The sequence below is a fragment of the Aquila chrysaetos genome, chromosome 7 (genome assembly GCF_900496995.4).
Source record: "Aquila chrysaetos chrysaetos chromosome 7, bAquChr1.4, whole genome shotgun sequence".
Taxonomy (NCBI): domain Eukaryota; kingdom Metazoa; phylum Chordata; class Aves; order Accipitriformes; family Accipitridae; genus Aquila; species Aquila chrysaetos.
The window spans coordinates 3,265,088-3,292,298 of NC_044010.1; the positions used below are offsets into that span (position 1 = coordinate 3,265,088).

The window sequence follows — 27,211 nt, forward strand, 5'->3', positions numbered from 1 at the left end:
TTTCTGGAGGACGGTGTGTTAGACTCCCTGGGGAACGGCACATCCCTCCATGTTCCCTCGGAAAAGGATGTCTAATGGGAGTGGAACGGTCCCACTGCAGCTTCCCCGCTCTCTCACCTGGGACGTCAGTCAAATCCAGTAAAAGGAGGTGGGAGCTGCTGCCAGAACCGGTGGCTCCAAACTGGAGGCTTTTACCGGGCTGGGGAACTAACGGGTCTGTGCGTTTACGCCGGCGCCGCGTGGCACAGCCTGCCTAACGGGGCTGCGCAAACCTCTCCGCTCCCGTTCGGACCAAGGTTGCGTCTGGTCCACGGCTCTGCAGGTTTGGGAATGGGCAGGAGTGAAAAATTAGCGCCGTTCATGCCGAGGCCTGGCAGAGTCTCAGCTAATGAGGTAAACAGAAGTGCATAAAGAGAGAAAACCTGCATGACCTTACGCCTTTCCGCAAACAACCCTTTCCAGTAGCACCCGGCACTTTGCTGCGGGCTGGGAGAGAAACTTCGGTGCTGGGGCAGAAAATCCAGTAAAATTGAGTGGATGTCTTGTGGGGGGAAGAGCAAGAAGTTAGCGAGGGCGTCGGGGCCGTGGGAAGCAGGAGAGGGAAGCGGGCGGCACGGGGATGCCGAGAGAGGTGGCGGGTCTGTCCGCATGACACTGAGTGTTGCTCACGCAGGCATACCTATTGCAGTAGTCACGTCGGCTACCACTAGCCATGGGGCTGCACAAGCAGGTCGCAGAGCGCAGGCTGGCCGCCCTCGCGTTTACTCACCTTCTCCGGCCGGTTTTGCCACAGACGTGGGGTTTTTGTGCTGCCTCAGCTGCAGGCAGGGCCCAAGCGAGACGGTTTATTACCGGCCGGGCCGCGTCCCCACCTGCAGCCAGCGGTGCAGGGACAGGAGATGACCATTGCCACGGGGCAGCGGGACGGACCGCGGGGCTAACGGGACACGGCGTCAGGTCGGACGGGGCCGGAGCGGGGGGGGGGTGCCGGGTTTTGCTGGTGGGATGCCCGGTTCTCCCACCTACGGAGGAGTGGGGTTTTTTTTTTTTGGCGAGGGGTGACACCGCTGTTGGATGAAGCAGGCGTGATGACAACCTGGGGGAGAAGGTGCCCGGCTCCCCCGGTTTTGTTGTTGGGGGGGTTTTTTGGTGTTTGTTTTTTTTTTTTTTTCTTTTTTTTTTTTTTTCCCCTGAAAAGTTTTGTCCCGGGTCAGATGGAAAAGGAGGGCGGGCGGGAGAAAGGCGGCCGCCCCCGGCCCCTCCCCGCCTCCCGCCCCCGCCGGGCCGGGCCGAGCCGAGCCGAGCCGGGGGCGTTGCGGGGCGGGCAGGCGGTGCGGAGCTCCGCGTCCCCCCGCCGGCGGGGGCTGCTCCCCGGCCCGACCCGGCTCGGCTCGGCTCGGCTCGGACGTAGCTCAGCCCCGAAAGTTCGCAACCCGGGCCGGGGTGCCGGCCCCGCAGGTGGGTCGGGGTCTCGGGGATGTGGGGGGGGGGGAAAGGGGAATTTTTTTTTGGGGGGTGTTGGGGAAAGGGAGGCCGGCAGAGGTGGATGGGGCCGTTTACCTCCCGAATTGTTTTTTCTGCCCCGGTGCTCTTTTGCTTTGGGGTGTTTTGTTGGCCGTGCTCCCCTTCCCCACGGTAAAGGGGGGGGGGTGCAGCCCTGCGAGACCCCCCCCCACAGCAGCGAGGCCGTGGGGCTGGGCTGGCAGCCCCCCCCCAGCACTCCCACTCCGGGCTTAGGGGGGGGGGGGGGGGGCAGGCCAGGTTTGGGGTCCTATTTTGGGGATGGAGCGTTTCCCTTTTGCCTTGGCGGTACCCAGAGTGCCCCCCCCCCGAGCTCGAAATGGTGGCAGATTTGGGGCCGGGGTTCTGGAGTTCTCCAGAAAACACGTTCCCGAACGCTCCGAGCAGAAGGAGGCTGCGGGAATGGGAGCCTGCCGGCACTCGGCGATAGGAAAGGGCCGTCTCGCAAGGATGCAAAGATGCAAAGTTGCGGCGCCGGTTGGTTTGTTCTGTCGAAACCGTCGCCCCTTGGGCGAGCTGCCTGCATTGGGGAGTTTAATCTGGGGGGGGGGGAGAATGGTTGCGACCAACCTTACAGTGCGACTTGTCCCCTTGGGGGAGACGGAGAAAGAGGGACCCCCGTGTGCCCCTTTCGGTGCTGGATCCGCGGTCCCGTCCCTGCTTGCGAGGGGCGAGAGCCCCCCCCGGGAAGAACTCCCAGGCCCCGGCGCGTTTGCTCCTCCTCGGCTGCTGGAATCGAGCATCGCGCAGCACCCCGGGGCTCGGGCACGTCTCGGGGAGGGCGGCTCGTGGACCCCTTACCCAGACCTGGATTTTCCGCCGCCCCACAGGTGCCCTGCAGCCTGAGAGGGGCAGGGAGGAGGCCGAGGAAACCGGATCCCTGGTAATCGGGAGCTGTCAGTGTTGAGTTGCAGCTGGCGGTCCTTATGCATCCTTGATGTGGCCCCGTCCCTTGATGGTGTGGTTGCTTTGCCCAGTAAAGGGAGGAGAAGCCGGAGCAGGGGACCACCGGGTGCATTTTGGCAGCCTGCGGTATCCGGGAGGTGAGGTAGATGAGCCACGGACATCTCCGGCTTTCAGAGCCTTGAGTCAAATCTGTCTCCTAAGGGAAAATACTCCCTGCTGCTCGGTCAGCAGGAGCAAGGCGAAAGACCGGCGGCACTCTGTTCTGCCTCCTCTTTCGGGGACGCAATATGTCACTTGATTTCTAAAATCTCGCCAAATTTAAAAGAAAAAAAAAAAAAAAAGAAAAAAGATGCCGATCTTGTTAGGGTTAGCAGCTTTCCCCGTGCTTGCGGCTGTCTGGCTTTGCAACCCGGCCATCCTAGCCCTGCTTGTGAAAACACAGGTGTGCTGGTGCTGCGCAGGTTGAGGGGCCGGTGTCTGATTGCACGAAGGAGCAGCTGTAGCTTTCTGCCAGCTTTGGAAAGGGAGAGCTCTTGAGGGCATAGGCTCGATCTGAAATGTAACTTTATGAAAATATTCTCTCTGTGGCCTCTTCCTCCTCTGCGTTTGATAGCTCAGCAGCGAACAGCTTCGGTGGGGGTGAGCCCCTGCTTTTTAATTAAGTCATACACACCTCGACCACAAGGTAGATCGCTCTTGTAAATCAAAATACTAAATCGTCAGGCTTTTTTACTTCTTATTCATGGAGGCTCTCTAAAGACGGTACAGTTAAGAGGGGAAAAATTGCAGGCTACACCTTCCCGTAAAGCCGTTTGGTGTCTTGCAGTTCGCCAGGCTGGTGCGAACACCCCGAAGGCAGAGGGAGCTGATGGGCGCGAGGGATGCCGGAGCTGCCAGCAGCAGCGCTCGGGGCTGAGCCGTGCCTCAGAGCAGCGTACTGGGGCACGTGCACAGAGCAGAAAGTAGCAGTATTTGATGGGAAAGGCCTGGGAAAAGGCAGTTTTTGAAGGAGGTCGTGTCCACGGATGGATGGAAGCAGGAGAGGACCGTACAGGCAACGGAGGCAATGTGGATGGGCAGGGACCCCAGGCTCTGAGCACCGAGACCTGTCGATGCCGCACCAGGACACTGCCACAGTGCCTTGAATCAGCATCCCGGTGAGCGTCACACGGCGCCGACGGGGTGTCCTGCGGTATCCTTGGCCTCCGACAAGGTACCAGCCTCCCCGGGGCAGGGATGTGAGAGTGATCCCTGCCAGGGATCCAGGATCGACCAGCCCCGCAGACGGGGGCTCGCTGCGTGCCCTGCAGCAGCTACCAGGGATGCGGGGCCGGCAAATTGCGGAGCAGATGCTTGGGGATTTTTGCACACCTCCAGCATTTCTTTTCCTTGTGCCCAGCAGCGTGGCGGGCAGGAGCCGTGTTTCTGTGGGCACGGTGGCCGCGCAGTTTGGCCCTGCGACCAGCCCCGGCTGTTTCTGCCTCTTTGTGATGAAGGTGCGGTTCAGCGTGGAAACGGCCGTGTGTTTCTGAAGAAGCAGCCCCTGCCGCCCCGCTTTTGGGTCGTCTGCCATGTGCCCGGTGCTTGGGACGGGCATCCTCCTGGCCCAAGGCCTGGGGACAAATAGAGAGGTTGCCCTGTGGAAGCAGAACAGCACCTATGGGTGCGGTCTCCCACTAATAAATGAAATGATTGCTGAAGTCGTTACGGGGTAAGGAAAACCCAAGATTTTGCCTCATTGTCCACGCAGCGCAGCCGGGGTGTTACGCACCGCAACTTCCAGCCGGCGGGCAGAGGCTTGGGCATGGGGAAAGGGCTGAGGAGCAGCACCACATCTTCTCAGAGCTGCGCTTGGGGCATGTCCCCTGCCCCGTTCCTGGTGGGGAAGCTGCTCCTGCCTTAGTCCTGAGTGGTGAGGCTGTTGTCCTGCAGCAGAGATCCCGAGGCCTCTCATTCACCGCAGAAAAACGGGCTTCCACCTGGGGGTACCAACGGTGTCACTTAAATTCCGCGGGAAGGAGCTTTCCGAGGGGTTTCTGGTTTTTTCTCCGCTGTGGCTGGGCACTCTGCGGGGAGCCTTGCTCAGCCGCCCGGCGCAAAGCGGGGATGAGCTCGGCGTGACGGGGTCCCAATCCCCGGGCTCCCAGCCGCTTCGGGGAGACAGAAACCTGGAGGTTTACACTCATTTCATCCGCGTGCTGCTCAGCCACTGCTACAGCCAGGGCACGTGGGAGGACTTGGGTCTTTGCGTGGCGCAGGATTGCTCAGCAGCAGCGCCCGGTGTTCGGCTCCCCTTCTTATCAGCTCTGGTCACGTTGGTCTCATCTGCAATAAGCTCCCCCGGGCTTTCAGTATTTCCTCCCAGTTTTCCTTCCTTCGAGCATCTCCAATCTAGTCTGTCTCTATTTCTCGCATGCCTATCACTGTATAGCAATTAGAGAGTTAAAAGCCTTATCAGGTCCCTGGTGGGAGATTGGTGAGTCAGCTCCTTGCAGGACTATGTGGTGGTTCAAACAAGTCATTAATTCTTTTTTGCATGGAGGTTTCTTTAAATTCAAAACATAAACCACAGAAGTGAAAAGAGCCGTACGGGTATTTAACTTGCATTTAAAAAGTTTAAAAGACTAGACACAGAGCTAAACGTGCCAGCCGGGTGCCATTCTCCCAAGCTGAAGGACCGACAGTGGACAGACACGTAGCGCTGGGGCGATGGGTCAGATTGGCGTTCGGAAGCGATTGCCTTCGTGATTGTGGGAGATGCTATCACAAACGGATAGGAGGCTTCAAAATTGCAACTAGCTTCGGCCACCGCGGAATTTCAGGTTTCAGGGTCGCCCGGTGAGCTCCCCGTGTGCTGGGGGACAGAAGCAGCTTGTCCTGCATCTCCTGTCTTTGTGCGTAGCGAGGTCCTGCGGCTCCCGGTGTCACCACCCGTACCCTGAGCGTGGGTCACAGAGCGGGAACGTAGCCGGGGACACTGCCTGGGTGGGAAGATGAGCCCATTTGGGCCCTGTGATGTGACCCATCGCGTGGCTGTGCAGCGAGCTAGCTGTCTGTCTGCCAGGGATGAAGATATCCCAGAGGCCAGGAGGTGCCTCTGGAAATCCCAGGGGCAAGAGCGGGATGGAGCAAGAGCGCGGTGCCGTCCCTGAGAAGTGGGGTGATGGCTTTGCAGCTCCCCGGTGTTCTGTAACCCAGGTTTTAGGATTACATCATGAGCAGAGTTTTGTGGTTTTCTTTCTTTTTCCTTCTGTGTTTGCAGGGGAAAGTGTGAAAACTTAGATGCTGAAGTTTTAAATACAAATTAAAAATAAGCTTCAGATATGCCGTGCGTTTTAACTCACGATTTTGAACTAGCTCTGTTGGGGGGAGTGTTGCAGTAAGTGAAGCTTGTGATTTTTTTGATCGCCCTGGGGTTGTGGCAATATTGCAGGTTTCTCAGGTCAAACAAGAAGGGATCTTGTTGGACAAGAAGAGCGGAAGGGAAAAGCAGGAGCCCGTCTCAGAAGTGCCAGCATTTTCTGAATTGCAAAACCCCATCCCGTGCTCATCTTGCCGGAACAGTTATCCGGATGAGTCGCTGTTTTAAGTGTGCGGCCCGGCGTCCTGTCTCGCTGGGGCTGGTCCCCACCGGCAGACCTCCATCTCCCACCAGCAGCGGCTGTGGCAGCGCAGACCCGCCGTGGGTGAGCCGGGGTCCTCCTGCTCCCTTCCCGAGGCGGCAGGAATGGCTCTGCTCTCTGCACATCCCTCCTTTCCCCCTGGTTGTCCTTCTCTGGCCACACGGCCGTCTTCCCAAGAGGTCCTTCCCGACAGATGTGCTTCTCCAGATGTGCTCTGCTCTTCCCTTGCAGAGGTGTACACGTACCATTCCTCTGTCGGGGCTGATATGACTGGACGGGGTCGCAGGGCTCGTGAATACTGGGACATTTCTGAATGCAATTGTTCTGTTGTCTGCGATTTGACGTCTTCAGTTTTCCACCTTTTGATTCACTGAGCCGTGACTTCGCCTTGTTCTTTGGGAAGAAGTCTCTCGTTCAAGGCCAGATGAAAAGGAACTGGTTGGGGTGAAACATTCGTTCTGCCTGCTCTGGGCCCATACATGCTGCGCCAATTTTTCAGCCTTTTTTTTTTTTTTTTTTCCCTCTGCTTTTTCGAAAGAAAGGTTTTGAACGGAAGAAGAAACTTTGAGAGAGTCAAGATGTGAATTTAGATGTCATCAACGCATCTTTTTTGAGGGATATTTATTTGTTAGTTTACAGTTGCTCAGCATTGGTAGATAAGTAATCTTGGGTCTTGAAGGATCCAAAGAAACAGATTTTCCAGCCCTGAAGATCAACCATTGAGATGACTGCAAATTGCTTTTATCTGAATATTGTTTTCAACAGTCAGTGCTTCCTTTTTCACGTTAGAAGATGGTGCTAATATTTTTCATGTGGTCCAGTCACTTGTTTCCTGTCAACTTCAGGCTTGTTGGATCATGTCCACGCACACGGTGGTGCTCAGCCGTGGCCAAATACTAGCCACTATGACCCGACCAGCCCACATATGTAATACCACAGAGACCGAGGGCGGCAAGGGGAGGAGAACAAGGTGGGCTGAACAAGGGCTTTGCTTCGCCTGATGCTATGATTGCTTCCATGGGGTGTGCAGGCTGTTGGAAACTGCTCTCGTGGTGTTCCCTCATGTCTGTTGATTGAAAATCAAATGACAGTGAATTCCACTTACAGTCGGCATCACTCTCTGGCTTCCCTTTTCCCTCTGTGATGTTCCGGCTAACAGGAGCACAAGGAGGTGTTAATGCCCTCAGCCTTTCCCTTCTTCTTTCTAGGAGCTGAATTTTCTTCTGAAATTACCCAAATGGGAGCCTAATGTTTCTGGGGTACCAAACACAGAAAATGAGAGCTAACTCCTCTTGGGTGATGAAAGGACTGAGAGCAGCCCTGTGCAGAAAGTCTTGGGGATACTGCTGGATGAAAAATTGGACATGAGCCGGCAATGTGTGCTCGCAGCCCAGAAAGCCAACCGTATCCTGGGCTGCATCAAAAGCAGGGTGGCCAGCAGGTCGAGGGAGGGGATTCTGCCCTTTTACTCCACTCTGGTGAGACCCCACCTGCAGTTCTGCATCCTGCTCTGGGGTCCTCAGCACAGGAAAGACACGGACCTGTTGGAGCGGGTCCAGAGGAGGCCACAAAAATGGTCAGAGGGATGGAACACCTCTGCTATGAGGACAGGCTGAGAGAGTTGGGGTTGTTCAGCTTGGAGAAGAGAAGGCTCCAGGGAGACCCTGTTGCAGCCTTTCAATACTTAAAGGGGGCTTGGAAGAAAGACAGAGAAAGGCTTTTTCCCAAGGCCTGTAGTGACAGGACAAGAGGCGACAGTTTTAAACTGAAAGAGGGTAGATTTGGGTTGGACATAAGGAAGAAATTTTTTTACAATGAGGGTGGTGAGACACTGGAACAGGTTGCCCAGAGAAGTTGTGGATGCCCCATCGTTTGGAGTGTTCAAGGTCAGGCTGGACGGGGCTTTGAGCAACCTGATCTAGTGAAGATGTCTCTGTCCATGGCAGGCGGTTGGGCTAGATGATCTTTGAAAGTCCCTTCCAACCCAAACCTTCCGTGATTCTGCTCCGAAAGTGATCCATCAGAACTGTTGGGCATTTTGGCCTTAAAAAAAAAAACAACCACCAAACCCAACCGCCCCAAAACCCCACAAGTCTCTGCCCTCAAGAGACCCTCGCATTTTAAGGATGTGTTTTCGTACTCGTGTTGCTGTCTGTCCCCTCAACCATCACCCAGCCTCACCCTGAAGGGCAGTGACCCCCCCCACAGCACTGGTCCCCCTCGGATGCTCTCCGGGCCATGGAGCAGCGTTCCTGCCGACTCTCACGAGGAGCCGGGCTGGAATTGCCTGTTGCCTTTCGGCGACAACCACACTAGCGCTTGCTTTGTTGCATACTAATGAGCGCTAATTAGCCTCGACTTGTTATCAACGTTGCGCGGGAGCCGTTTGCGGAATAGTGGGGTGGGGGCTGGGAAGACTCCAAGGGGCTTCTGCCCTTTGCCGAGGGGTGGCTTCCCAAGGGGATGGGGGTTGAATTGATGCTCCTTGTGGAAACATCTCCATGTGTGAGCCACGGGAGGGCCGTGCCTGCTGGCCTCATGCCAGCCTTGGTAGTGGTCCCCCTGGTAGGTGGGCTTCCCTCTGACGTGGCAGGAGGATATAGGGGGTTTATAGGGAGACGTCTTGTTCTTGAACACACTTGGGAGCATGGGGAAGAGTTGAGACCTTTGGGAGGCTGGGCAGTGCTCACCTCGCAGGTCTTCTTGGCCTCTTCCACCGCCGTCCCTGGACACCGCACGCAGCCCCTCCACGCTCCATCTCATTTACCAGCGTTATCCCTGAAGTGTTCACCTGGAGCCCGTCTCCTCCTCTCCGCTGCCCTTCTACCGGTGTTGCAATACCTGGCGTTTGCTGCAGCAGTTGGATATCTCCTGCAGCCGTACTCCTCGTCCGATCGCTCAGTCTGAGTGATGAAGGGCATGGAAACCTCCAGAGGGTGGTCCTGCTGCGTGGGAAACGCCACTATGGTTTGCTACAAGCTAGAGAGAGAGGCTTGATGGAGCTGGCTTGCACCAGCACTCTCGGAAAAAAAACCTCTATCGTACCTTTATGAGTCCGGCTAATGTGTGGTATTGTGTTCGTAGGACGTGGCGAGCTGATCTCGCGCTGAGGGCAGTCCTGGTGCAGGCAGGATGGTGTCCAGACCCGTGGTACGTCGGGGCTTCTGCCAGCGGGAGAGCTGGCGGTTGTTGCTTCGGAGGTGGCTCTGCTAATTTAGGACGAGCGGCCCGCTGACCCTGACTTTTTCGGCCTGGGACTTGTAAGCGACTTCTCTAAAGCTCAAAATCAGTTTGCACGAGGTGAGAACGACGCCTGTAGCTTTGCTGGCGTTCGAATCCTGATGATCCCCCGTGAAGAACAGCAAGTTTCAGACCCGGTCCTGGTGACCTCGTTTTGTTTTAATTTACTCTTTCTTTACTCACGTCATGACAGGAGTTTTTCCAAGGAAAAGGAGAGGGGATCAAAGTGTCGGAGTAGTGGCAGGGAAGGTGCCAGGTGCAGGGTGTGAGCGCAGGGGATGCTCGGCCAGGGAGCAGCCCCGAGGAGCACGATACGGATAATTTTTTTTCCTCTCACCTGTTGTTAGGAGCAAATAGGGAGTGAGCTATTGCGCTTCCTCCCCAGCTGCTAACGACGGGAGACTTGCTTACGGTCGTGCGCTGGAAGCTAATTAAAACCGGTGACAATGGTAATTGAGTAAGGATGCTTGAGGATAAGTATGACCTCATGTCTAAAATGGTAATGAGGCCTATTAAAATCCCCGCCAAAAAGAGAAACGAAAAAGGGAACAGAGGCAAAGGTGGTGCGAGGGGAGCAGGCGCAGGCGGGGACAATACCTGGCAGCCAGAGCGCCGGGAGGGATGGGGAGCGCGGAGATGCCAGGCTTTTAAATCTCTTTAATAAACAGCCTGCTCCTCAGCTAGCCGGGCTGCCGCTCGGGCCGAGTCAGCCAAAACGCTTTGGTACGTGTGTAATGCCAGCGCCTTCCTCCCCTGCTCGCCCAGGCCTGGGTGTAGGTCCCATCGAGCGACGGCAACGCTTGTCGCTCTTCGTTGTTGTCTTCGCTCGCTGGTCCTTCGCTAGAAGAAGGGGAACGCGCCGGGGAAACCGCCGGCGGCCGCCGGCGTGGGGAGGGGACCCGCAAAGCTACACCCTGAAATTGCACCGTTGCGGGAAAACGGGCTGGCAGAGGAAAGCCGCGGCGAACTCGGGATGCTCCGCAACCGGGGCGTAGGGGCCGGGGGCTGCCGCGACCCCGGCGCGCGTCGGTTTGCGGGGTGGCTGGCGTAGCAGGGCTCGGGATGACACCGTGCTCCGTTGGGGACCCGCGCCCCGCGCTGAGACCCCCACCCCCCCCCCCACCCCGCCGCCGCCGCCGAGGGACGCGGGGAGGTGGGCGCTCCCCGTCCTGGCTCTGGATGAGCACCGCGTCGCTTCGGGTAAGCTCAGCCCTTGGGTTGCCGGACCCCTTCCCTACGCCCCGCCGACCCGGGTGGGAGACGCGGCGTACGCCAAAGGCGGCTCCTCGCCGGAGAAAGCATCTCGCCTCGACCCCTCATCCTTCCAGCAGGGGCGAAGGGACGGCTGGATGACGGCTGAGGATGTGCTATGGAGCCGGGATTCAACTGCTCTGAGCTCTGCGGTGGCAGCTCCAGTTTCGGCAGCCAGGAGCAGCAGCGGCGGGCGCTGCAGGAGCTCTGCACGGTCACGGTGGTACGTACGGAGGCCGGGGGGAGCGCACCGGGGCGCGAGGTTTGCTCCGCGGAAGGGGATTTGGGGGTGGAGGGACGGAGAGAGGGGCACGGGGACGCAGCTGCCAAGCAATCCCGGTCCAGCCGGAGGCTGCGGTCGCCTCCTGGGATGGCCTCCGGGACGAGCCCTGCCTAGATGACGCCCAGCAGTTAGGCAGAAGGTGAGGAGGCAGCCGCGACAGCCAAGTCGTGTCAAGCGGCCCTCCCCTGCGTGACGGCCGCTTAGGAGTCCTGGGATGGCCTCCTCTGCCCTTGACCTTTCCCATCCCCTGGGACTTCAAAGCGCTTTTCAAATATGAATAGAGCAGGAGTTAATTAAAAGTCATCATCTGTAATAAATGGTACCTCTCCCCCCACCACTAAGCCGGTAGAAATGACACTGGGGTGCACTTAGCTGCGGTTGGCTTCGCTTGAGGCTGCTGGATGGACCAGCGAGGCTTGGCCCGCTCGGCTTTCCGCCACGTCCTGCACGACCATGGGCCTTTAATTAGACGACCGTAAGCTGCTTGGCTGCTCTGGCTCTGGCAGCTGCCTTACAATTAATATTCCCCCTGCTAGGGCCAGGATTTACTCCGCTCAGCAGCAGACGAAGCGCTCCGTCAACTTCAAGTAGCATCAACATCCAAGGGAAACAGCGGTCGGGGTGGGGTGGGGGGGTGTCGGGAAAGGAAAGGTGGAGACCACAGGGATGTTTCTGATCCCTGGGTGGTTGCTGGGAAGAGGGTGCAGTAACGCTTTCGGCAGCAGCCAGAGACGGAAAGATTCTGCTGGTGGATGCAGCTGGGAGTGAAGTGTGGGAGCCCCCGGGATGCTGAGTCTGCCCTGTTCGCCTTAATGGCAAAAGCCGGGTGTTACCCTTGGGCTCGACCGGGCAGGACGCAGAAATAGGATGGCGTTACGGGCTCGTACCGGCCCCGAGCAGCCCCGTCCGCCCCTCTGAGCTCCAGGCAGGTGGGAAGATGGCCCTGACTCGTGCCAAGTGATGGGGTTTTTGCACGGCGAGTCCTGGCGTAAGGGGAGGAGGACCGACCTGGCTGACCGTCTTCCACCGTCTGGTGTGGTCTTCGTTTCCCAGAGAGTCAAAAGACCCCCCCCCAGGGGATGGGGAGAGGGAAGAGGAGGTGGGGAGCAGTTTGCAGGAGGGACACGAGCTTCTCCGCAGGGATCCCTCCGCGCCGCTGCAGAGCGGGGCTGAGCTGTGCACGCAGCTGTATCCCAGCATGAGGCAGCAGCATCGGCTCTCGCCTGGCTGTTTGTCCCAGCGACTGCCTTACTTCTCTCTGCGGATTTATTTCTAGCCAGGGTGGAAGCAGAAAGAGCTTGAAGGAAGAAGCAGGAGTTTGGGGCAGTGGCAGCTGTCCAGAAAATAGTCTTGTGCAGGTGAACTGGAATACCTGAGAAAGGACTTAGCACCAGAGAAGTTAGTGAGGAGGTGTGTGATCCCAGATCAGTCCCCGTCCTCCTCCTTCCCCTTAATGGGGATGCGTCAGCAGTTAAGTGAAAGTAATGTTTTTTTTAAAGGAAAAAAAAAAAAAAAGATGTCAGTAACATGCACACATAGTATGTGTGAACAAACCCACACATGAGCACCCTGTTAAAAATGCTGGAGTATTTTATATCCGCAGCGGAAGTAGGTTTCTTCTTTCACGTAGGATCATTTTATCCATCCTATGTTAATAGGGAGCTAGAGAATATTTTTAAATGGCGATTTAAAACCATTAAGTCGCTTACGCGCAAGGAGAGAGGTGCCTCCATCATACCCGCTTTGGGAGTGTCCCTCAAAAGCCAGTTCTCAGCTGATGTCTACCTAGGACCAAGTTAGTTTCCAGCCAGCTGGGAGACGGGTGGAGCCCAGCTCGGTGTGTCACTGCGTACCGCGTCTGAAAAAAACGCTGTCCCACTCCCTTTTCTCTGTTTTCTGCACCGACCGGCAGCTCCGCTGCTGGCTCCCAGTCACGTCAGCCGGCTGGCTGGTTATCGGCTGCCTGTAGGGTAAGGGTGGGAGCCAAGGATGCCCTACCCAACCTTCCAAAGGAGCGTGCTACAAACTGGGGTACCACGAGGTCTTTCTCCAGAGGTTTCTTTCCAGAGAAGGACGGTGGGGAACCGTCACCCATTTCCCCCTCTCCCACGACCGGGGCTGCTTGAGGTTTATGAGTCACTTGTACGGCTTCACTACGTATTTGGCTAGTTGGCCGTAAGAAGAGGGCTCCTGGACTGTCCTCTGCCTCCTGTGCGCTCGGCAAGTGGCAGAGTACGTGTCCCAGCTACGGACATCTGCCTGCGGGTCTCGGTCTGGTGCCGGGGTGTCAGATGGGGTTTCTGGCTGAGCAGGAGCACCCGTGGGAGCGATCATGCCAGAGTAGGGACCTCCTTCGCTGGGAACCCCGGCAATGTCGTCTTCCTCCTCGCTCCTTTTGCCTCCCGCAGACATCTTCTGACCGCGGTGGGAAGAGCTCCCCGTCCTTCTCGGCTGCTCTCCTGGGAGTTGTGTGGACGTTCCTGACCGGAGGAGTCCTGCTGGCGCTCTTCTTCCTTGCCTTCACCATTCGCTTCAGGAAAAACAGGTAAGGGCTTCCCTCTTCTGCCGTGAGAATTCCCCCGAGCTGGAGCAGCGGGGTTGGGCTCCTTCAGGACCAGGCTCCGAGCTGATGGCCAGCTAAGGGTCAGGAGGGTACAAGCCCAGAGGAGCAGCACGGGGCAAGCAAGAGCAATGCCAGGGATATTGCGGCTTTCTCCATCACACCCAGTGTTGACCGCTGGTGGAGACAGTCCTGCTTGGACTGCTCCCTTCCTCCCCAAGGCAGGGAGCTGTGGACAAGACAGAGCATGGATGCCCTCCAGCGTGGCACAGGCAGCAGTGCATGGTCTCATCCCGAAGGTGCTGTTCAATAAAACCATCAACGGGAGTGAGCAGAAAGAGAGGTGGTCTCCTTCTCCACTCCACAGTCTTGAGAGCATCGCTTTGAGCAGCATAGCTCCATGAGCAAAGCCATCGTGCTCTCCACAGTGCGCACATATCCTTCCCGCTGTCGGGCCACTCGTAGTTTGAAGATATCGCCGCTCTTTTTTGATCTTGGTGGTTGTCCGTATTGGTGGGGAACATGATCTCCATTGGTGAGAGAAGCTGCTGGTGAAGCGCAGGCTTTCCTTGGTGCTGTTCGGTCTGCACAAAGGATTTTAAAAGTCCTGCTCCCCTGAATGCAGCATAAATCAAGCAGAAGGCTCAGCAATTCCTCATGGCTCAAACTGTCTCAGCCAGCGTTTAGCCTTCCTCAGCAACTCTGGACGTCTCACCTGCCTCCTTGCCACCTTCTCCTCAGCTTCATTGGCCCCTTGGTCTCTTCCCCCCACCCAGAGATGCATCCCTCTCCCAAGCTTCACCTGGCAAACCCTTTGTGCTCCACGTGCCGTTGTTTTGCACGGAGAGGTACCTCTGCGTGCTGCAGCCCAGGCTGCTGCCGTTTCAGCGCTCCGGTTGTGTTAAGGAACTTCATGTTTCTTATAACCCCCGCGCAGTCAGGAGGGTCCTGCTCGTAAGGGTTTATATCGAGCCCCGTGCCTGCTGCCGTCCAGTAGCTGCACGACCTGCATCCCTGTCTCAAGCACTTGATTTACTGAAGCAGACTGGTGGAGTTCGGTGGCCGCATTAATTGATTACCAAATTATTTAGGCCCCTGCAGATATTCTCAGAGCGAGCTGTAATGAACGCGCGTTATTTATTTGCGCCGCAGCAAATAAATACTGGTCTGCCTACTGAACCTGAGAGAGCAAAGGAGACCTTTTTCAGCGTGCAGCTGAGGGTGAGCTGATGAATATCTTCCCCCGGGGGCTGAGGCATGGCGAGGAAGGCAGGGAGGGAGAGAGCCAGGTTGAATCCCAGGCTCTGCGTCTGCGAGGCAGCAAGCCAGGGAGGAGCTGGAGGGTGGAGAAATGCAATGACTTAGCGGCAGATCGAAGGGACGGAGCCGCGCGGGCGGGGGGAATGGCAGGAGCTACAGCTTTCGCTCGATGGGCTCGCTGGAGAAGGGTGACAGGTCGGGAGAGATCGGTGGGTCGATTCTCCCCTCCCTGAATACAGTTACAGGATTATGAGTGATGGGGTGAAATTTCAGAGGGGGAGCTGTAACCTGAACGTTGCTGGCAGCTTCCCGAAGTTGAGACCGTGCTGAGGGTGGAGGTATCTCCTCAAAGGAAGGAGCAGTGGGAAGAGCCTGTTCCTGGAGGCGTTGGTAGCTGCTGTACCCAAAGCTCGCTGCTGGGGACAGTCACCCCGGGCTGCGTTGGTGAGGTTTTCCACTTCTGCCTCTTCACAGCAGAGGACAGCGGAGGAAGACGTTGGCCTTGAAGCTGGGGGGGGCGCTGAGCTGGGCGCTGGGCTGCGTGCCGCCTGCGTGACCGTGGGGCATCGCTTCCCCCGGCGCTGGGCCGCCGCGGGGACGGGTGGCCGCAGCACGTGCTGGCGCCGCTACACAGCTTTTGCTTTTGCCCGTGGCTTCCCACAGTTTTGGCCATAAAGGCGCTGGCTGAAGCTGCCCCGGGGATGCTTTTCTGTGCCGCAGATCCACGCAGCGGGTAGAGGTGCCATGGGGCAAGCCTGGTACCCGTCCGTTTTGGGGAGAAGGGATCTTGCTGTCCCGCAAGAGCGTCAGGGTAGGGCAAAACAAATACTTTAAGGATAGTGAAGCACTCCAGCGGTACAGGGGAGAGGACGGGGTGTGCGGCATGGAGCGATGGCTGAGCTTTTGGAGGAGCTGTGAACAGCGGGGGCTGGGGGGGGAACAGCGTCTCAGCATCCCTTATGGCCATCAGCATCCCTGTAAGGGGACCTTGCCCCTGTGCTGCCAGGTCATGACGCTCAGTAACTGTCACCGCCTTCCCTGCTTTGTTTCCTGGAGGATCGTGAAGATGTCCAGCCCCAATCTGAACATTGTGACCCTGCTGGGCAGTGGCTTGACTTACACTAGTGCTTACCTCTTTGGGATTCAGGAGCAGAGCCTGCTGCCCGGAGACTCGGTGGAAAAGCTTATTCAGGTGAGCAGGGGTTGTGTAAACCACAGCCTCCCCTGGGGGGATGCAAGAGAGGTCCCCAGGGGAGAGGGCAGCTGCCCCCCAGGCAGGCAGGCTGCTGGGCTTGTAAAAGCGCAACGGGGAGAAGGGAGCCCGAAGGGAGATGGGCTTCTCCGCGCAGCCGCTGCCCGACGCAGCAGAGGGGCCGCGAGGTTGCGGGCGAGTTTTTTGGCTGCAAAGCAGCTCTTCGTCAAAACGCTGACCTGGGTGATGAACCCCCGTGTCCTGACGTGGGGCAGCTGCTCTGCCAGACCGGGGACTGGGCACGCGCCCGGGTGGGAGAGTGGGACGTGGGGGAGAGCACGCCCTGCCGTCCTGCCTAGCCGCTGGGCCGAGGGTAATTAACGGAGGTGCCGGCGAGTGATTTATTGGTGCTAGGACCCTCCGTGCCCCTGCCGCTCGCAAGCTGCCTGGCTTTCCCTGCCTTCTCCTCCGGCGAGACCCTCTCGGGGTGGGGAGGAAAAGGCAGGCAGCAGGCATGCCTGCAGAGGAACACGCGCCTTCTAATTGATTTCACCCTGCGGTCAGCTTTCTAGCATCTAATATGTCCCTCCAGAGGACCGTAGGCACATCCCCACCCATCTTTATCGCGTCCCTGGGTGGGAGGGTGCGGGGTGTCCCTGCGAGCCCCACGGTTGCCCCTTCAAGCCCCCTCGCTGTTCCCCCCCCCGGCAGGTGAGGCTCTGCCTGCTCTGCGTGGGAACCTCCTTGGTGTTCGGCCCCGTCCTGGGAAAAAGCTGGCGGCTCTACAAGGTGTTCACCCAGCGGGTGCCGGACAAGCGGGTGGTGAGTACGTAGCACCCGGGGGTGTGGGGAGCAAACTCCCCAAGGTGGGGGGGAACACCAGCAAGTTCCAAACCGGTGCGGGATAGCAGATAAAACCAGCACGTGACGGGGCTGGGTGCCACAGTCACAGGTCTGGTTTCACACCTCGCTGGGCATGGGCTCCTCATTTATTGCTGTGCAATGAGGCAGGAGCTTTTCCACTCTAGAGGCAAGCGGGTGCCCTGCCAGGCTGCCTGTTCCCCGGTGGAGGCTCAGCCCCATCGCCGAGCGAGGTCTTGTTCTCATTTTACATCGGCCACGTGCCTTCGTTATGCTACGCACCGGCGTTTGCGTCCAGGTCTGGGCTGATTGTGGGATGAAAATAAACCGGGTATCCTCAAGGGCGTCTGATGTAGGGCCGTCCCCAGATGCATCCGATCTCCTCTTGAAGGGAGGGAGGGAGCGCTGGGTACTCCTCTGCAGCACTGAAGGGAGGGCATACAGCAGCTGGGAGGGAAATGGGAGCCGCCTATATAAATTTGTGCATGTAACAGTGCACTCACGGCTTTCAGTGGCCACTTTCCAATGGCGAAATAAGTACGTCTCAGATGAAAAGTGAGACGAGAGGGTTTGCAGGGAAACCAGGTACCAGCAAGGACTCCCATTCCTGAGGCACTGGGATCTGTGTTAAACTTGCAAAATGATAATCCTACCAGCTTTTTTTCCCCCCACCCTTTTTGTCTCTGCTTGTGATGCGGGCGTAAGGGATGATACTCTTGGTTTGGAAGAGCTGTTTTCTGTCATAGCATTTACCAGCTAGCTACACCGTTGGGGAGGGTTTGTACCTGGCCCTGAGCCCGATTAGGTCTCCAGGAGTTTGGGAGCTGGAGACAGAGATCCTGTGGCCGACTCGGATGCAAGTGAGCCGCCGGACTCCGCTCTGGGGGAATTATTAGGATGGACATGTCCCATGGAAGAACCAACCAAAAAGAGACCCAAGGGGATGGAGGTTATTGGTGTCCATTTGCCTCCCCACACGGTAACGCTTACTTTTTGCATGTTTGCAGATTATCAAAGACCTCCAGTTGCTGGCGATGGTGGCAGCGTTGGTGCTGGCGGACGCCGTGTTGCTCTTGACGTGGGTATTCTCTGATCCAGTCCAATGCTTCCGAAGCCTCAGCGTCTCACTGCGGGTAAAGGGATGAGGAGGGGTGGCGGAGGGTTGCACCGTGTCCTGTCCGATCTCTGTGGACAAAGTTGGTGGAGGGCCAGGCGTTTGGAGGTGCTGTTTAAAAAACAAAATAGAGAGGAAAAACAAGCCAGAAAGCCTTCTGGGTGCTCTGGGCTGGGTTTATGTCTGGTCTATTACAGAGATGAAGGTCTGCTGCAAAATTTCCAGGTCTGTGCCGGCCACCTGGGCGACACAGGAGAGGTCCATGGCATCTGCAGCCGCTTTAGGAAAAGGTTTAACCAGCCCTGTTGGCAGCAGAGTGCCAAAATCTTCCTCGCTTTAACCCTCTGCCCCTGGCAGCACCAGCCTTTGGCCTTTCCTTTTAGGAATTTACAGAGGAGACCCGCTCAGATGCGTACGCCTGTCTGCCCATCGGTCGGTGCCTGCTCCCGGGTCGGGGCAGCAGCCTTCACTTCTGCCTTCCCCTTGCCTTCTAGGCGACAGAGAAAGGCATGACCTGCTCCGTCAGCCGGGTGCAGTCCTGCGCATCTCTTTATTCCGATCTTTGGCTCGTTCTCATTTTAGGGTTTAAGGTATGTAACCTCTTTATCGAGTCTTGCGTTGTATCTCGCCTCCTCCCAGTCTCACAGCCTGAACTGTTTAGCAGCATTCATGGTTTCGCTGCCCTCCCAAGCTACATGCCTGTTGCAGATTCCGGCTGCTCCTGCGCATCTTGAAAGCCCTCTCATCTCCAGTCCTTCCCATCCTGACGTTTTCCTGCCTTCCATTGCAAAAGCCCTGTTAGCCACTTTTTCCCTGCCTCACCACCTCTTTTACGTACACCGTGCACATACCGTCTCTCCCGTTCTCTCCTTGCAACCCCCCACGCCTCTTCTATCTCCCCTTCTTAAAACTTGTGTCTTCCTCTTTCCTAAAGCACACTTTTCCCATAAAGCCTCAGCTGAGCGTCCACCGCAGTGATGCACTCGCTATGTGGCTCAGCCCCCGAGTCCTCTGACTCCGAATCAAGGAGGTGCTGATGACAAGTGCTTGGTGCCTACCTTCACAGGATGTGTATCAGCTTAATTATACCACTGAGGTACACTTTCACTGGTGTAGCTTTGCACGTGGCCATTCTTATTCCAGAAGAGTTAGTTATACTGATGTAACTATGTAGGTATAATTATCGCTGTAATTAGCTGTGGTCTCATGTGTCTCTGGGTTGGCAGAGGCTGGACGCATTTCAGAAAGCTGATGTTGATGAAGCTTGTGAGATCACAGCCTTTCTTTGGGAATGGCTCCATCTCTGCGTGCAGTACAGGCAGTTCCTTTCTGACTCACTGTAATATAATACTCGTTGACCGTCTACCCAAAATCGTAGGAAAAAGTGCAGAAAGAGACCTCACGACACGGCCAAGTCCTTCTCCCCCCTACACTTCATTTTAAAGACGTTAGTCTAGCCTGTCCTTAAAAGTCCTTTGGTGTGAGGGATTGCAGGCGTTCCCTGGGCTTTCAGTGCTGTGTCTCACCTCTGATTTTGTCCGCAGTTTGTGTAAGGGTTTAGACAGGCAATGCTTTTGCCTACAGCTCCTACAAACTGCTTTTTGGAATAAAACATCCCCATTACCAGTCCCAGGTACTCTTTGTTAGCGTTGCGTTGAACCTGACCCTGATCCTATCTACCTGCTGGGAGTCATGGAGTTATTTCTTTAGTGATTTCTCTGGAGTTAATCTGGATTTACACTAATGTGAGAGTAGGCTCTATCTCTGCGTGTACGTAGCACTTCTTAGCTTCCGCAGCATTAATGTGCTCAGCCCTTTGTGAAGCCGTTCAGTGTATTATCCTGGTTTTACTGGCACAGAGCAGTGAACAGAAATGACTTGCCGAGGACATGCCTGGAATTAGGAGCAAAGTCCTCTGCTCAAGGTTAAAACAAACAAACAAACAAACCAACAAACCACCAAACGTCTTAGTCCTGTGCTTACTGAAAGTCCTAGTTTACTAGACGGCAGTGCTGTTGTCTGCGTCCCAGACAGACTATATGAATTTTAAATGGGATTTTGGTGCTGTGTTTTTTCTTGCTAAGGGATTAGGAGTTGGCTTGCCTTTGGGCCATGTATTTGGAGGTGCCCCGTGCTGAACGTGGTTATGATCGAGTGCAGATCATGCGAAGTAGGGCCAGGCATCAGCCTAGTTCCCAGCGAGGCAGGTCTCACTACTACAACCCCCCCTTGAGAATTCAAGGTGCTCTGAAGTTGGGAGTCTCACCAAAGACCGTGGACAAGAACGTCTCTTGCCTGTAAGAGTGTCCCTCCAGACCCTCACCCTGGCAGTGGCCAGCGCGGTCATCACGCAGCCGCAGCACGGAGAGGTCCAGAAGGGTCTACAGAACATCTGCACCGCAGGTCACAAAGCACTTCGTGGTGCCCAAATAACAATTTACTGTCTCTTAGTAAAAGGCCGACAGTTGCACTTACTGGGCAGCACAGGAATAACGTAGGAGTCACGTTCCCTGTATTCTGGGTCCTTGCAGGAGCAGGGGGTTTGTCAGATGGTATTTCCAAATAATCCTGAAGGCAGACCGTGCCCTGCGCTACAGAGGCGGGCAAAAAAAATACTCAGTGTTTCCTGCCAGCGTGCCCCGGGGAAGGAGGGATTCAGCCTGCCAGGTAGTTTAATCCTGAGCACGCTGGAAGGATGCGCACGTGGGATGCTTGAGGGGCTGCGCGGTGAGGGAGCCTGCTCTGAAAGAACTGATCTGCTCCGGGGGAGGGAGGGCCTCTGTGTACAGAGCATTTCTCGAGCCCCTTTCACTGCTGCTCGAGTCGGGCAGGAGACGGCGAAGGGAAGGGAGAAGAATCGCACCCGGTAGTTTCCTGGATTTCTGTTTGAAGAGGCACCAAGGGCATCCTCTTCCCTCCAGTCCAAACCTCCGCTGCTTCTGCTTCGCTTTTTCCTTCTGAATGTCCTTCTGAATCTCCTTCCTGCTCCTTCAGAGGTACGTCATTGCTCCTTGACGGCACCCCGCCGCTGCATCCCCGCAGGGACCTCCATCTCTTTTCTGTCCGTCTCTGGTGCTCCCGCTCCAGGCTGCCCAAGGGGAGGTTTTCGCCTCTCCCAGCCGTGCCTCGCTCCGTGGCATCGCCTGCCGACCTGACCGTCAGCTCCTCGCACCCCTCGGTCGGGACCCCCAGAGCCCACCAGTGCCCTTTGCCCCTGCCCTCCCTCCCCAGCCCCACTTCTGACCTGCCGCGGCGTGCCGGGTGTTTGCCGCAGCGTCGCCGGCGCACGCTGAAGGTCTGCATTATAGATCAAAGAGCATTAATTAGGATTGCGCTGAGTGTATCTGAGCTCACCGGGCTCGGTAAGAGGTGGGGGTTGACACCATCAGGCTGTAATTTTCCACACTCTGGAAACCTCTTTTTTCTGCTTCCAGAGTATCCTTCTGCTGTATGGGACCTACTTGGCCGGTCTGACGGACAACGTCAGCTCCCCGCCAGTCAACCAGTCCTTGACGCTCATCGTCGGGGTCAACCTCGTTTTCCTGGCTGCTGGCACCGTCTGCTTGGTTCACCGCTTCTTCCGCGCTTGGCACAACTTGCTGTTTGGTTTTACCTCCGGAGGCATCTTCGTGTGTACAACCACGATCAACTGCTTCATCTTTGTCCCACAGGTATGCTGCCACCTCTGGCCTGGAAACGGGCACGTTTTCGGGGTTTAACAACAGCAGCCGCGTGGGTCAAAGCACTTATTTTCCTGCTTCTTTCCCCAAACATTTGGGCTCACCTGCACAGCTCATCCCCCAAGCCCCCGGTGGCTCTGCTTCCCCAAGCAAGTCCCCCGAGTCTCCAAGGAGCGCAGGCGCGTTGCAGAACCGCTGCTCCGAAACCCTCCCGCGAGAGCATGCCACGGGCGACAGCCACGCGGAGGGCACCCGGGGAGGCTGCTGCCTTCCTCCTCCTCCTCCTCCTCCTCCTCCTCCATGTGGGCGGTAGGATCGGTCCTTCATGCAGTTGTCCTCTCCTCGTATCCCACGTTCTTGCTCCCGCCGAGGGTTCCTGCCCGCGGCAGGGATGGAGCCAGGCTCTGGCCATCGAGATGGACTCGCCAGGCTCAGAAGCTTCGTGGCTGCTGGTGGTCCTCAGGGGAGGCTGTCCTTCTCCACGCTCTTGGAGAAGAAAGCTGGGCTTTGCCGTAAGAGAGGAGGAGGACGTGGAGGTGTTTGAAGGAAGCCGTCCTGGCCACGACGTTAGCGGGGAAAAATGCTCCCATTGTTACAGGGAGAGGAAACAGTTGTTTACTCGGTTTAATGTTTGGAGGGATGTTTGGGCTCAAGGAAATGAGGTGAAAAAGGGAGGAAGAGGTGAAGCTGAAGAAAAAGCACATCTGTGCAAGAGAGGGCTCGGGGGATCTCACCAATGTGTATAAATACTGATGGGGGTGGAGTAGGGAAGGGGAAGCCAGGCTCTTCTCAGTGGTGTCTACTGACAGGACAGGGGACAATGGGCACAAACTGAAACACAGGAAACTTTATTTAAACATCAGAAAACGTTTTTTTGGGGGGTTTTGGTTGTTTGTTTTTTTTTTTTTTTTCTGTGAAAGTTGTAAAGGCCTGGAGCAGGTTGTCCAGAGAGGTGGTGGAGTCTCCATCCTTGGAGGTACTCAAGACCCAGCTGGACACGGTCCTGGGCAGCCTGGTCCAGCTGACCTTGCTTGAGCGGGGTGGTTGGAGGATTTCCAGAGATCCCCTCCTACCTTACACTGGATGCAGTGTAACTGCAGAGTCCCAACCCAGTAGATGAGCAGCCCTTGGGAGCAGGATCCAAACCTCCTCTGACAAGCACCGAGCCTGCTGGCGATGCTCTGCCAAGCACGAGGTCTGGCGGAGCAAGGGCAGAGGAGCCGATGAGCTGTACTTGCGCTCTGCCTGTACCATTTTTCTGCCGTAGCCTGGGGGCCCTGAACATTTTATTTAACTTGGATCTTTTAATTCATCAACTTGTTTTTCCTAATGGGCTTGCTCTTCTATTGCTCATCCGAGATCGATAAGCAGCCGGAGCTGGGCTGCGCAAGGCTTCTACGCAGACAGTAGGCGAGAAATGGATACTAAGCGTTGCTGGTTTTCAGCTTGTCACCGGTGATTCGGGGATAAGGAGGCGTGCGTGACACCGTCTTTGTCTGTCACAGAGTCAGGGAGGGGGGGGAGAAGGAGAAGGGGGCTTTTACAGCGCGCTTAGAGGTTGCGGCGCAGGCGGGCAGCGACCCTCTCTGCGTTAAAGGCTGGAGCCGGGGACAGGGTAGGTCTCAGATGGGTGGGAGGCTCCGAGTGACACCGCGGCCCCTCGCCCAGCCATCTCTGCTCCTCCGTCACACCCTGCCTTTGTCCGCCCTTCTCCGTCCCTTGTCCCTTTGTCTCCTTCGCGCTCGAGCTGCGCCTGCCTCCCGCCGCGTCGGCAGGCTCCGCGCGCCGATAACTCCCTCTTCTCCTCCCCAGCTCAAGCAGTGGAAAGCCTTTGAAGAAGAAAGCCAAACCGTGAGCCACATGGCGAAATATTTCACCAGCCCGAGCAAGAGCTGCCGCTCGGTGTACAGCGAGGAGCAGCTCTACCAGCTGATAGGGGAGAAAAACTCCATGAAGCGGCTGCTCACCGAGGTACGGGGCTCTGCCGGCCCCCCTCGGCCGCGCCGGCTTCTCCCCTTCCCTGCCGTGGGCTGAAGGCTTTGCAGGGTGGGAAGCCCTTCCCGACGCCCCGGTGCTCCCGCTCCAGCCTCTTCCCTCCGGAGGGGAAAAGCCGCTTTGTTTTGTCACATCGCTCCGCGCCCCAAAGCGCCAAAATTTAGGCGTAATCTGGAGGGTTTCCAAAAAACACGTAGGGAGAAGAGCAGGAGAGCCTGGTTCCCGCAGCCCGGTCAAACGTGGTTAATTCAGAGGGGAGATGCCCCATCTCAGGAAAGCCCCCAGCCTCCTGCTCTGTCGCCTGCACTGCGTGGGGGGGAGCACCCGTGTTTGGAGAGCTGCCTGCCCCGGTGCCCCCCCCGCCCCTTCCCGCACCCACATCTGGGGGGCTCTGGGGGGCTCCAGGGGAGGACGTGGTCACACACGCTGCCGACGTAGCTCTTCCAGCCCTATTTGCGGTGCTGCCTCAGAGCACCTCTCCACGCGGAGGTGGGGGGGGGGGGGGGGGGGGCGATACGTTTTTTGGCCGTGCCTGCTTCCAAACTGGCGGCGTTCTCGTCCCCTCCGCCTGCCCCACGCTTGACCGGGTGTATCTGTTTGACGCAGAAAAACGCCGTGATCGAAAGCCTGCAGGAGCAAGTGAGCAGCGCCAAGGAGAAGCTGATGAGGCTGATGTCTGCAGAGAGCGGCTGCGACCCCCACGTACCGCCGGCAGCTCCCCGCACCGGGAGCTCGGGACGGCGTGGGGATGCACCGGGGGACCACCGCCCCCCGGACCCGGAGCGGGACGGGTCGCAGCCTCCCTGCTTGCCGGGTACGCCGCCTCTTCGCAGCGATGCTCAGGATCTCCAGAAACACGCGAGCCGCGAGCCTGTTTGCTCTCGGGTGCCGGTTTTTGACACGGGGGACGGCATCGAACGTGGCCCAAAAGACGTCCAGGAATGCGGGAAACCCGCGGGGCAGGGGCAGCCTCCGGAGCAGCTGCCGGGCCAGGACATCTCGGCCGGCGTGGCGTGGGAGACGTCCCCCAAAGTCAGCTACGTCAGCAGCGAGAAGCTGCGGGAAATCTTGCGAGAGCTGAGCCTGGATGGCAAAACCTATAGCCCGGCTTTACCTGGGGGATCCCCGCGGGGCAGCCCCCCAGGTGAGCAGGGAGGAACGTGGGGGGCCCGGGAAGGCTGCCCGGGCATCCGCACGCCCCTCAGCCCCTACCCGGCGAGGCGGCGGCGGAGGATCCTGCTGCCCGCTGCTTCCACCCGCTTCCACGGACACGTGTCCCCTCGCGCCAGCCGCGGGGTGAAGGAGGCAGGCGGCTGGGGCGGCGGGGGATCGCCGCGTATCTCCCCGGGGAGGGAAGGGGAGATGGCTGGCGGGGGGGTCCTTCACCCGCCAGCACCGTCCCCTCCAGCCGTCCCTGGGGAGCTCTGCCTCCAGCCAGAGGGATGGCCGGGATGGCCGGAATCTCGGGACGCTTCGCCGTGCATCCCGCGGGAGCGGCGGCGGTGGCAGGGCACCCCGAGGGGACCCGCCGAGCCCTCCCTGCGCTCGCTGTACTATTACCCGGACTCCGACTCCAGCAGCAGCAGCAGCAGCTCTGAGGAGATGTTTCACGGCTGCCACCGGCCCTGCTGCGAGGTCTGCTTCCAGAGTCCGCGCGGCTCCCTGGGAAGCAGTAGCACGGACACGGACGCGGAGCCCGGCGGTTGCGCGGGCCACTGGACAGAGCGCCGCGGCGGGCCCCAGCCCGTGGTGAATTTCAAAGAAGATCTGAAACCCACCTTTGTGTGACTGGGGGCACCCCTGCCCCAAAGGCAAGCGCCCTCCCGCCCCCGAAACGCTGGGTGTTTTCAGCGACGCTAAAGCCATGCGTCCCTCCGAGGGACGCGTCTTGTTCTGGCATCTGGGGGTCGGGAATAAACCTTGCCCCGCTCCGGGTTGCGATGTCAGCCCCAGCGGCGACTGCAGACGGTGTTTGGCTGGGAGGTGGTTGGCAGCACTCGGGGAGGTGGCCGCGGTTTTGTCCCTGCCACCCCACAGATAGCCAGCACGTCTGTCCGTCCCGCTGCCGGCAGCGGAAAGACTGGGGGCTGGGTGTCCTGCGAGAGCCCAAACTTCATCATCTCAGAGGGTTTTCCCTACGAGAGCTGGTTGATTCGCGGCGCCGCGTCTCAGAAACGCGCGCGGCTTCTCGCACGCGGCAGGCGGACGGACGGACGGACGGACAGAGGACTCCTTCCCCGAGGCTGCCGATGCAAGAGCCTCCCACCGGCATCGCACCCGGCTGGAGATGGGACTCCAGAAGCAGTTGCAGTTGCTCGCCCGGGGCGTGCTGCTCCCTGGCAAAGCGAGGACCTCGGAGCGGGGCACGTGCAGGAGACTTTTGGGGTGGTTGGTTTTTGGTTTTTTTTTTTTTTTTTTTTTTTTGGTAGCATCTGAACGAGAAAATGGAGTCCAAAGGTGATGCCCCGGGAGGTGTCTTTGCGTTTTGTGTAGTTCAGTTGCACGGTCGTAGGTGAGGCTCAGGTCAGAGCTGAAGGGAAAGACAAGCTAGCAATCGTAAAAGAGGATCTGAAAAGGTTTTCTTTTCTTTTTTTGCCTTGTTTTTCTGGGGCTTGGGCCCTTCTGTATGTCTTTGTATGGATGATGTAGTCTGGAATGAGGTTTGTTTAAATTCATATGGTCTGTTTAATTTTTATCTTAGCAATATCAAGAACAGTAAATGCGGTGTGCCTGCTTTTTGGAGGATATTTATGAAGGCATTTCGGCATATGGTTTCCTCCACAGAAGTTCAGGTTGCTAAGACCTGAGGCCCAGTGCATAAAAAACCCTCTGGAGAAAGGCTTTGTTAAAAGGGCTGGTGACAGAGGAATCCCAAACCCGGTTTTGAACAATGCACATTAGCACTGCCCTCTCCGTTATCCTTTACAATGGTGAAATCTCTCACTGCTGTGTCCCGTCACTGATGTCACCTTTTTTTTTTCCCCATCGCTTCTGTGGTTTTCCAAGCTTGCTGAATTTCTAGGTCAAATCACCAAAACCAATAATCTTATGGGGAACAATATTCCCATAGCCCCTCTTCGCTTCTAAAATGGAAACACCCCAGAGGGTAATCCCAATTTTTTTTTTCTTTTTGGTCACCTTTTGCTAACAGATACCAGTTTCCTTCGTGTTTTTTTTTTTTTCTTTCGCAGCTGTCTGAGCGCTTACACCTCTGGCCTGGGTGAAGTGCATTGACTGGGGGTCCCCTTCCTCCGCGGGCCAAATCCGCAGCGGAGGCCAGAGACGGAGAAGCCCAGACAAAGGTGCGAGTGTGGAAAGTCTCCTGCGGTCCCAGCAGAGGGGAAGGCTGCCAGCGCAGCCCTCGCTGGTGCGGAGGGATGCTGAAACAAGCCAGAGGTGGGTAGGATCAGGGCGGAAGGCGTGGGGGTTAGAACTGCATGCTGCGACGTGCCCCTCCGCACCGCTTTCTTGGGCACCCCCAAAAAGCAGGTTATTTTTTTTAAAAATTGGAATCCACCCTGTGCCATGCCAAAGCCGCAGGGAGCTCGTGTAGAGCCAGAAAGCGCCGTACCGCCTGGCCCCAGGGGAGCGGGAGCACCCTGCGAGCATGCAGCGGCCGGTGTTTTATTTATAACCATCATTTTATTCGACAGGCCGGAGCGTGTCCGGCTCCGCGGCGCCTGGGGAGGTGGGGGGTCCTGTACTGGGGGGCTTGGGTGCCTTTT

The 27,211-nt window shown here is 57.5% G+C and overlaps 1 protein-coding gene across 3 annotated transcripts; it reads left to right on the forward strand.

Annotated features, from left to right (window-relative positions):
• Window positions 1-1,386: 1,386 nt before the first annotated feature.
• Window positions 1,387-26,161, forward strand: GPR156 (G protein-coupled receptor 156). Of its 3 annotated transcripts, none has more exons than XM_030020855.1 (11): window positions 1,387-1,458; window positions 10,622-10,764; window positions 13,233-13,369; window positions 15,701-15,836; window positions 16,548-16,658; window positions 17,705-17,830; window positions 18,306-18,401; window positions 20,733-20,807; window positions 21,246-21,482; window positions 23,304-23,462; window positions 24,093-26,161. In XM_030020855.1, the coding sequence occupies exons 2-11, from the start codon at window positions 10,660-10,662 to the stop codon at window positions 25,272-25,274; spliced, it is 2,364 nt and encodes a 787-aa protein (XP_029876715.1). In that variant the 5' UTR covers window positions 1,387-1,458; window positions 10,622-10,659; the 3' UTR covers window positions 25,275-26,161. The 3 variants fall into 3 exon arrangements, with proteins under 3 accessions (XP_029876715.1, XP_029876714.1, XP_029876716.1); XM_030020854.1 differs by lacking the exon at window positions 1,387-1,458 and adding an exon at window positions 10,399-10,490 and having other exon boundaries at window positions 10,619-10,764; XM_030020856.1 differs by lacking the exons at window positions 1,387-1,458; window positions 20,733-20,807 and adding an exon at window positions 10,400-10,490 and having other exon boundaries at window positions 10,619-10,764.
• The last annotated feature ends 1,050 nt before the right edge of the window (window positions 26,162-27,211 follow it).

Excerpts from the sequence above, each read along its gene's own strand:
- GPR156 (XM_030020855.1), top strand. The coding sequence starts at position 10,660 with ATGGAGCCGGGATTCAACTGCTCTGAGCTCTGCGGTGGCAGCTCCAGT. Across the intron at positions 10,765-13,232 it reads AGCTCTGCACGGTCACGGTG|ACATCTTCTGACCGCGGTGG; the intron begins GTACGTACGGAG and ends TGCCTCCCGCAG. Across the intron at positions 18,402-20,732 it reads TTCTCATTTTAGGGTTTAAG|TCCAAACCTCCGCTGCTTCT; the intron begins GTATGTAACCTC and ends TCTTCCCTCCAG.